The 9,605-nt window shown below is 36.6% G+C and overlaps 1 protein-coding gene across 4 annotated transcripts in view; it reads right to left on the minus strand.

The window, feature by feature from the left end:
- The window catches only part of NME7 (NME/NM23 family member 7), a 243,502-nt gene extending 234,095 nt beyond the window's left edge, over positions 1-9,407 (minus strand). The window contains exon 1 of one of the 4 annotated variants that reach the window (XM_036847866.1): positions 9,322-9,384. Coding sequence is in view for 1 of the 4 variants with exons in the window: in XM_036847885.1 (XP_036703780.1) it covers positions 9,322-9,324 (3 nt within the window). In the remaining 3 variants the exon portion in view is untranslated. Of the gene's footprint in view, positions 1-9,321 lie in introns of all 4 variants that reach the window. The other 3 variants (XM_036847885.1, XM_036847876.1, XM_036847894.1) reach the window with 3 other exon arrangements.
- Between the last annotated feature and the right edge of the window lie 198 nt (positions 9,408-9,605).

Consider the following 9,605-nt stretch of genomic DNA (forward strand, 5'->3'; position numbering starts at 1 on the left):
GTAAACTTTTAAAGATGTATCTCAAAAGGTTAAATCAAAAAGAATCTGCTTTAAAATCATATTAATAAGCACACCTCAAGTACTTCCCAATAGTCACCAGATGTGTGTGTCTTGTGCCCACTTACAAGTCACCCAAAGGGACATCTGGGTCAATAGGCAAAAGTGTGCAAAAGAAAGAGAAAAGAAAAACATTTGTTAAGTAGGCTGAAGCTTGAACAATGAACCACAGTGACACTTTCCTACTGTTTCCAAATGCCTTCTAGTAAATTTAAGGAATCGATGTTGACATTAGCATGCTAAGTTTAATTTGGGATTTATATATATTCAAAGTTGAAGAAAATGTGAAACTCAGTGAATGAAAAATAACACAGAAAAAGCTGTAAAGTTAACTAATCTTGTTTTTAATTAACACTCCTACATAGTGATTAGTCTCTCCTCTCTGTTCCTACATTCAGCAGGTCTCTATCTTAACACCTGTCAATAACAACAGTAGTAGCAACAGCTAACATTTATTGGATGCTTACAATGTATAAAGCATTAAGCTAAGCACTTTATCTCTTTTAATCATAACAATATTCCTATGAGGGAGTTAGTATCATTATCATGTTCATTTTACAAATGAGGAAATTGAATTTCTTTAAGTTAGTAGTACAATGTTACAATGTATCATGTTTCTCTCTTCCCTGCCTTCCCTCTTCCCCCAAGATTGTGAGCTCCTTAAAAGAAAGATTTGGTCTTATTCATCTTTGTATCTCAGATTTATGGCATGTAGCAGGAACCCAACAGTAGGGCAGAAGGATGAGTACAAGAGGCTCTGCCCCACTTCTACGTAACTTCTTAGTACTTCAATTTTGGTTGTAAAAATGTTCTAGTGATGCATGCCTCGACCTATGTGTGTACTGAGAGTCAAGATAAATTCTCAAGGCCATTACTAGATTTTAAATGGAAATTCTGGGGAAAAGTGAGCATATTATTATAGGATCCATTCTCCCTTTGGAGATAAAATTTTTAATTATTTAATTATGAAAAATACTCAAATACCTAAGATATACAAATATTTGCCTTTCAGAGATTTGGGCAGATATAGTAAAATTCAAAAAACTACTTAAAGAGCAAGATGGTTTAACATAAATGATAGACCTGTACTTGCCACTAGATGGAGGGATTTTCCATTTTTCCAAAGCCCTATTTCTGAGCCTCTGTAGCAAGAAACAGATTAGGCCTAAAAAGGGCTCCTTTATACTTTCACAATCAAATTATTGAATAATAAAATTTCAAGACTACCAGTAATAAAAGCAAATAAAACTTAGCTCCCAGCTAATCCACTTAAGCTTGGCAGAAATTCATGGATCTCAAGATCTAATACTTACTAAACACACATCAGACATGCTTAGCTGTCTCCTCCCAAAAGGACATGAGAGTTATTGAAACTGGTCGCAAGAACTATTCCTGCCATCTCCCATCCCCTCCCTTTTCCCTGACCTTTTACTGCTTCCTTAGGAAAATGAATCTCTAATAGAAATTGAGAAAGATGCTATTTAATATACTGATATAAAAGTAAATTTTTAAATGTCCACAAAATTGGACAATAACATCACTAATCTCAAATACTTATTTCTGAAACTTGTTTTAGATTTTAATCACCTTCCATTCTCCCCAACCATCTCTTCTCATTAGGTAGTAGTTTGGTTAACATGAAAATAATAAATTTCATATGTATAGTACGTTACAGTTTATAAATTATTTTCACATACATTACCTCATTTGATCCTCACAAAATATGAACAGAAATTATCATTCTGATTTTATGGATGAGAAAACAATTGCCCAGAAAGATTACATGTCACACAGTAAATAAGTGCTGAAACCAATACTACAGTAAGGATTGAAAATTTTCGATTTCTAGCTCTAGACCAGTTCCCTTGTACTACAATCAGCTGCTACTTCAAAACAGACAAGAGAGGACTGGATAATCTGTCTTTGAATAATAGTTTAGAAAAGGTTACTCCTATCTTCATCAGTATATACAGTCAATACATTTTGAATTGTAACAATTTATGAAAGATGTGAAATAATAATTAGAGAAATATTTTGGATAAGTATTAAAGCATTTTTCACCTATAGAAAATTAGTGATTTATAATCTTTCTCTCTCAATATACTGGGTAAAGAAAGTGAAAGAGTTCGAATCCATCGTTACATGTATGTATTAAATGTATAGAAATATCAGGTTAGAGATTAGAAGAAACAGGCACCATGGCACACTGCTGGTAGTGTACAAACGGGTAAAACTTTCTGGAGGTAATTTGGCAGTGCATATCAAAAAGATTTAAAAATGCACATGGCCTCTCACCCAGTTATTCTATTTCTAATTTATTCTAAGAAGATAACTATGATGTGAGTTAAAATGTGTCTGCAAAAATACGTTTATTATGGTGTTAAAAGACCAAATTAATAAATAGATTGGTTAAACCAGTTTAAATGAAAGAATATAACGTAGTTCTTAAAACTGATCTGGAAAAATGTATAAGACATATTAAGTGAAAAAAAATTTGTAAACAATGTATGCAATAGGATCACATTTTAAAAGAGATATATACATCTGTGTGTGTGTGTGTATATATATATATATATACACACGTGTGTGTGTGACTGAGATAATATTCTAAAATATTAATACTGATTGTATATAGTCAGTGATATTACAGATGAATTCAATTATATTTTTCACTTAGCTATTTCCAAATCTCTGAAAATGACTACATTTCTACAACAGAATAAGTTAAATATTATATATATAAATTAAATATATATTTTATATGTTTTGATATATTATGTATTACCTGTATTTTATATATTACATAAATATATAAAATGCATATAGCATATATATGTTTAACTTGTACCAGAACTATGGAAAACAAAGAATGAAATTTAAATTTACATATGTCAGAAAACCCTGGAGCCATTATGCATGTCTATGGAAATACATTTTAAAGAATAAAGCAACATGAAGAATGAAGAGCACATAGGATGAGTCAGGAGAGATAACAATAGCAACATAATTAGACAAAGTGCCTAGTATCAGAAAATAAACTTGAATTGAGCAGTACATTTTAATAGCAACAATTTCTCACATCTACTTAATAGAAAGTCTTAAAATACCAACTTTTGGAAGTGAAGTAGCTTAGATAGTTTTTGCAGGAAAATGAATATAAGGTTCATAGGAAATGTTGGAGATACTTCTGGAGAACAAGGGACTTCAATCTTATGCTATAGACCCATTAAGAAAGGTATCAGGTGAAATCACAGCAGAACACATAATATCCCTAATATCCATGTAGAAACTATGATGCATACCCACCTGGAATGGGGGGCTCTGCCTGACGCATCTTAGAGAAGATATTATGGAAACAAAAGGTCCAGTAAAGGGCAATTAAGTTATGAAAAGGCAATTATAAGGGGAGAAATTAGTCTCTAATCTTCAAATATAAGAGCAGGACAAAAAAAAACTTTCTTTCCAAAGTTTACAAGATCACAAATGTTACAGATGAAAATAGGCACTGAAAGACCAAACTAATATGGCTAACATTTAAATAAGTCCAGATCCAAGGAAAATAAAATATTTTGATGGAATAGGAAAAATGTATGAGATACATTATCCTATTGCATTTAGAATGAAATCCAAAATCCTTCCCTTCCTGCCTTTTGTGACAACATGGATGCAACTTGAGGGCATTATACTAAGTGAAATAAATCAGACAGAGAAAGACAAATACTGTATGATATCACTAATATGTGGAATCTAAAAAGCCAGACTTATAGAAACAGAGAGTAGAATGGTGAGTACCAGGAGCTGGGGGAAGGGGGAAATGGGGAGGTATTGGTCAAAGGATCCAAACATCCAGTTAGAAGATAAATAAGTTCTGGGGATCTAATGTATATAGCACGGTTATTATAGTTAACAATGCTGTATTACATACTTGAAGTTGTTTAAAGAATAGATTTTTTGGGCTTCCCTGGTGGCGCAGTGGTTGAGAATCTGCCTGCTAATGCAGGGGACACGGGTTCGAGCCCTGGTCTGGGAAGATCCCACATGCCACGGAGCAGCTGGGCCCGTGAGCCACAACTACTGAGCCTGCGCGTCTGGAGCCTGTGCCCCGCAACGGGAGGGGCCGCGATAGTGAAAGGCCCGCGCACCGCGATGAAGAGTGGCCCCCGCTTGCCGTAACTAGAGAAAGCCCTCGCACGAACCGAAGACCCAACACAGCCAAAAATAATAAATAAATAAATAATAAATAAATAAATAAAGTAGCTATAAAAAAAAAAAAATAGATTTTTTTTTTCCTCCAAAAGGATATTAGCATGTTTAATAGCATTCTCTTATTACATTTCATTATTCATGGCCAGTCCCTGAATCAGGGGCTGGTCAATGTACAATGTAAACAGAAGGATACAATAGTGGCAACATTTTTTAATTCAATTTTTTGTTATACAGGTCATACCCGAATTCACTTCACTTGATAAAAAAATAAAACCACTGCAGTTCAGACTCAAATTCCCTTTGATCAGCTCCCCAAATCCAAAACTCTCCCCTAAACACAGAGGTGACCACTGTTACCAGCTTGTCTATATATTTGCCTAATATTTCCATAGAGAATACATAGTACTATCACATGGGTTTGTATTTTGCTGTTTTGGTTTTTTTTTTTACATACATTGGAAACTACAAATATTCTGCAACCAATTCTGCAACTAAATTCACTAAAAATATTCTTATCTAAGTTGGTACATATAGATCTATAACAATCTCCTTAAATGTTACATAATATTCCCAGCATGGACACATCATGGTTTACTTAGCCATCTCCCTATTGATAGACATTTAGGTAGTCTCCCATTACAAACAGCCCTGTCAAAGGCTGGAGACTTCAACCTGGTCTGCCTGGTCCTATGTTCCTACCCCTTGCAAACAAGATTTATCATTTACACTGTGTTAAGTGCACAAAATAGCAAAAGTGTCCTTAGGAACATTTTATAACAAATTTATAGTAATTTTTTTTCAAAATCCTAGATCCCACTAAGATGATTTCTTTTTTTTTTTTCTGTTTGTTTTTGGCTTTTTAAAAATATACAATTGACATATATAACATTATATTACTTTCAGGTGCACAACGTAATGATTTAGTATTAGTATATATTGCAAAATGATCACCACAATAAGTCTAAATAACACCCATCACCATATATGGTTACAAAATTTCTTCTTATGAGAACTGTTAAGGTCTACTCACCTAGTGACTTTCAAATATGCAATAGAGCATTATTAACTATTGTCACCATGCTGTCCATTATATGCCCATGATATTTATTTTATAACCAGAAGTTTATACCTTTTGACCACCTTCATCCTTTTCACCGACCCCTCCACCACTCTGCCTCTGGCAACCACCAATCTGTTCTAAGAGAGTAGATCTTAAATGTTCGCATCACAAAAAAGAAACGGTAATTATCTAAGAGATGGAGGCAATCATTTTGTAATAGATAAGTGTATCAAATTAACACATTGTACATCTTAAACTTACACAGTGTTATATGTCAATTATACCTCAATAAAGCTAGGGGAAAAAAAGAAGAGATGGGGGATAAAAAGGCGGAAAAAAGATAAAGAGCTACAAAAGACAGGAAAAAAGATAAAGAGGAAAATTAAGGCATTATATTAACCAGTTGCTATGCAGTTTTGCAAATACAACTGCTAAAGAAGAATATAACAAGCTCTAGCCTGCATTCGTAATAAAATATATAGGGGAAAATGTTTAAGTTTCAGGTTTTTATTTTAGTCTCTATACTTTCTGACTCAGTTGTAGTAAATAAAATCCTGCCTAGCTTTCAAACTTTAGTTCCTCCAAGTTAGCAGTTCAAGTAACAAAAGGAATTCTGGATGGGGAAGAAGCACGTAGCAAGACAGTAAACCCATTTAGAAAAAACTTTATAAAGTTGAAAACTGAAAAACAATTCATGGAATAAAATCCTGTTCTTTATTCAGCGATCATGAAACTCTCTTTGAAGGCTGTTTTAAAACAACACCAACTTTGAGACATTTATTTAGTCTAATTCTTGTGGAACATACTTGATCATCTTTAAAGGCCTTATACTAGCAGTTCATCTTGGGTAACAGTATTCAAATCAATGCTCTATTTTAGAAGATATATAACATTCATATCTCTTTATTAATCAGAAGAGTCTTGGAATTATCATCTCTATTCTCTGCATGCACAAAAGTAAATAAATTGATGACTATTCTTTATCTTAAACAGCATGCATGTGAGACATCCTTAGCTACGGCTGCCTATCTCTGCTTCACAAGATACAGGTGATGCTAGAATTTGAAGCCAGAACCCAATTCCGGTGCTAGAAACTAGAACTGTAACAAACCAGATGCAGATGATTTAATTGCAATGACCAGGAAGCCACACCAGCAGAGCAAACAAACTCCATCCTCAGCTGCTTATGGAGACCATCAGCTTTGATTGAGTACAGATGCCCATGGCCAGACTGAACACGGAGAAAGGACATCCATTTCTCTCTTTTTCTAAAGGCCTACTCTTTCTCATAAAGGACTGACAGCAACTGACATAAGAGAAAGATTTGGATGCAGAAAGAAATTTGAAAATTCAACTCTAGTCAATTTTAGGCTTTCACTAAATTCAGAGTTTATCCTGCCACACAGTAAGATTGTCACTAGGTCAAAGGAGGAAGAAGAAATCTGCATGCCTTGAGATTTCAACTATTTTGCCGTTTAAAGTGTGTCTTGCTCAAAGTACATTTTACCTTGAACTTTGTGGATCACGAGTCACAGTAAGAAAGATATTCTGCATCATAACCCAGTACACATAACACACATACAATTTAAAACAAAAGTTTCATGAAAGCGACCCTTACTATAGGCAATATGGTAATGTCTATTTCACGTGTCTTCTTTTTTAATGCTGGCTACATACCACAAATTAACTTCATGACCGAAAAATGGGTCACAACTATAGTTTCAAAAACACTGCTGTAGTACATGCACGTGGTCTGCCCTTTACCTACCTCTCTACCGGAATCTCACACTCCACCATAGCCCCCCGACTGCTGCCACCCGCACACCACCTCATAATCTATCAATAATAGTGATTCTTTTTTCACATTAAGCCATAAGATCAGTGCCTGCAATACTCGAAGCTCTTTTGATCTTTTTGCTAGTGCTGCCTAGAACCCTTCCCTCAGATCATTGCACTTTATCACTCAGGCTTCAAGACAAAAGTCCCTTCCTCCGACGAGCCTTCACTGACCACGCAATTTCTCAAAGAGCCACCACACACAACTCGAGCCAGGACACAGGGTGCGAGGAGTTGTTCACTGCTCTTAGGGTTGTTGGGGAGTCTGAAAGACAGGCACCAAAAAACCGTATTTCACAAATATCTGAGTGCCTGCCGTGATATAAGCAATAGCAGTGAACAAAAGAAAGGTCCATTCCTCTAACAGTTCACAGTTTAGCAAGTGTGACAAATCTATGAGCAAATAATTTCGACTGAATATGGTAAGTACAAGTTTGAGGGGCCTTTGCGGTAACCAGGTAGAGATGTCCAGGAAGCAACTAGGCCTTAACAGGTCTGAGATGAAACTGAAATTCAAGAATGAATGCTTAGGCATTAGTAGAACTCTTGTGTGTGGATGAAATCAGCCAAGGAAAATGTATAGACTAAGAAGTGAAATTAATTAAGGAGTGAGTCCCAGAAAATGACATTTTGAAGACAGGCAAAGCCAGTGGAAAAAAAGAGGGAATGAATAACCATGAGCTTCAGTTGTCAGAGAGGCTGAATAAAATAAATTTTGAGAAGAAATTACTGGACTTGGCACTTAAAAGGCCGTTCGAAATTTAAGCAAGAACGACTTCATGAAGCCATTAGAGAGGAATTCAGACAACAGAGTGTTGAGGACGCAAGTGACCAAGCAGAATTTGATACAAATGGAAGCACTATGCTTTCCAGCAGTTTACTGATAGATTGATGGGAGGACTGGATAAACACAGGAAGGGGAAGGGCTTTTGTTTTATTTCATTTTCTTAAGATGTATGACTTGAACACTGAGGAGAAGGAAATGGAGAGGAAGAGGCTGAAAACACAGGAAAGAAGAACTATAACCTGAAGCAAAAGTCTTGTAAGGAATGGGAGGGAATAAGATTTAGGGCAAAGATGGAAGCATTATCCTTCAACACCTGTTTCTATCAACTAGAAACACAAGACCGAATGATGGGTAAAAAATATAGATCAATATATAGGTTAGGGCATGAGGTTAAAGAAATTGACTGTTAGACTCTGTCATCTGCTTAGAATGGAGGGGAAGGGACAGGGTTTGTAAAGTGAAGGTGTGGAAAGGGCTCAGAAGGAAAAGGGCAGCAGAAGATTGGAGTAATAAAATGGATTGCTGAGTAGTACTGGAGAAGGGGTGGTGGGTGGGTCTCTGTTAAGTTCATAGCTATACTCATCTGACAATAGTCATCTCTCTATCCTCCAGTTCCTTACCTGTGTTTAAAATATTTGGTAATTAAGTGAATTAACTAGAACCCTGGTGTTTTCAAACGCGTGACTGAATTAAAATTATCTACAGCCTTTTTTAAAATGCAAATACGGAGCCCCATTCCTATTTATTCAGAATTTCTGGGGGTGAGGCTCTAGCAAGTGAATTTTCCAGAAGTGATCACCAAGTGATCTTGAGGGGCATTCCTGTTAAAAAGCACGGACCTAGAAGGTAATCAACTGGCTAGAAGGGAGCTAATGCAAAATACAGCTATTACTATATGGCCGTTAGACAGGGTGTGGGACAGTACTCGGCCACTCAAGAAAGCAAAGATTTCAGGAACTAGGGAGGTTCGGATCAGTAATGAGAAAGTTATACACACACCACAACATACTATTAAATGAAGCGCGTTAAGGTGAAGCTGGGAGCTTGAAAAAAAAAAATGCAATGATGAAAAATGAAAACATTTTAAATGTTTGTTCGAAATAATCTCTCACTTCAGACTATTAGATTCAGTGTCTTACACCTAAACTTTCTGTCATATTACTCTCGAGGCTTAGCAGTACCAAAGTGGAATTCAGAGTGCTACAGGAAATAGGGAAAGAGAGGAAATTGCAGGGACTGCTCCTGGAAAGGGAGAAAGAGATAAATGGGTGAAGGCAGATGGGACGCGGACGCCTCTCACTGCCCAGACAACCAAGGACCTGGGACGCGGAGTAAAGAAGACCCCGGAGCCATTCTGGCCTCGCCTGGCACTCACCATCACCTCAGGATCTCAGCACAAGGAAACAGGTATGGTTGCGACAGGAAGGATACACCACCAACACCAACGCCGGGTTACTCTGGCAACAGAGCTCCACCTACTGCCGTACTTTGCGTAGGCCGCCACTGCCCGCCCCTTCGTCCCTATTGGCTAAAAGTAAACTCAGCTCCGCCCACCCAATCGACAGACCCGCCCCTTCACTCCGTCGCCTGGGGCGACGGAACACCGCCTACCTCGTGCCAGCATCATCACTTCCGTTTGGCCGACAGATAACCCGGAAG

This window comes from Balaenoptera musculus, chromosome 1, assembly GCF_009873245.2.
Source record: "Balaenoptera musculus isolate JJ_BM4_2016_0621 chromosome 1, mBalMus1.pri.v3, whole genome shotgun sequence".
Taxonomy (NCBI): Eukaryota; Metazoa; Chordata; class Mammalia; order Artiodactyla; family Balaenopteridae; genus Balaenoptera; species Balaenoptera musculus.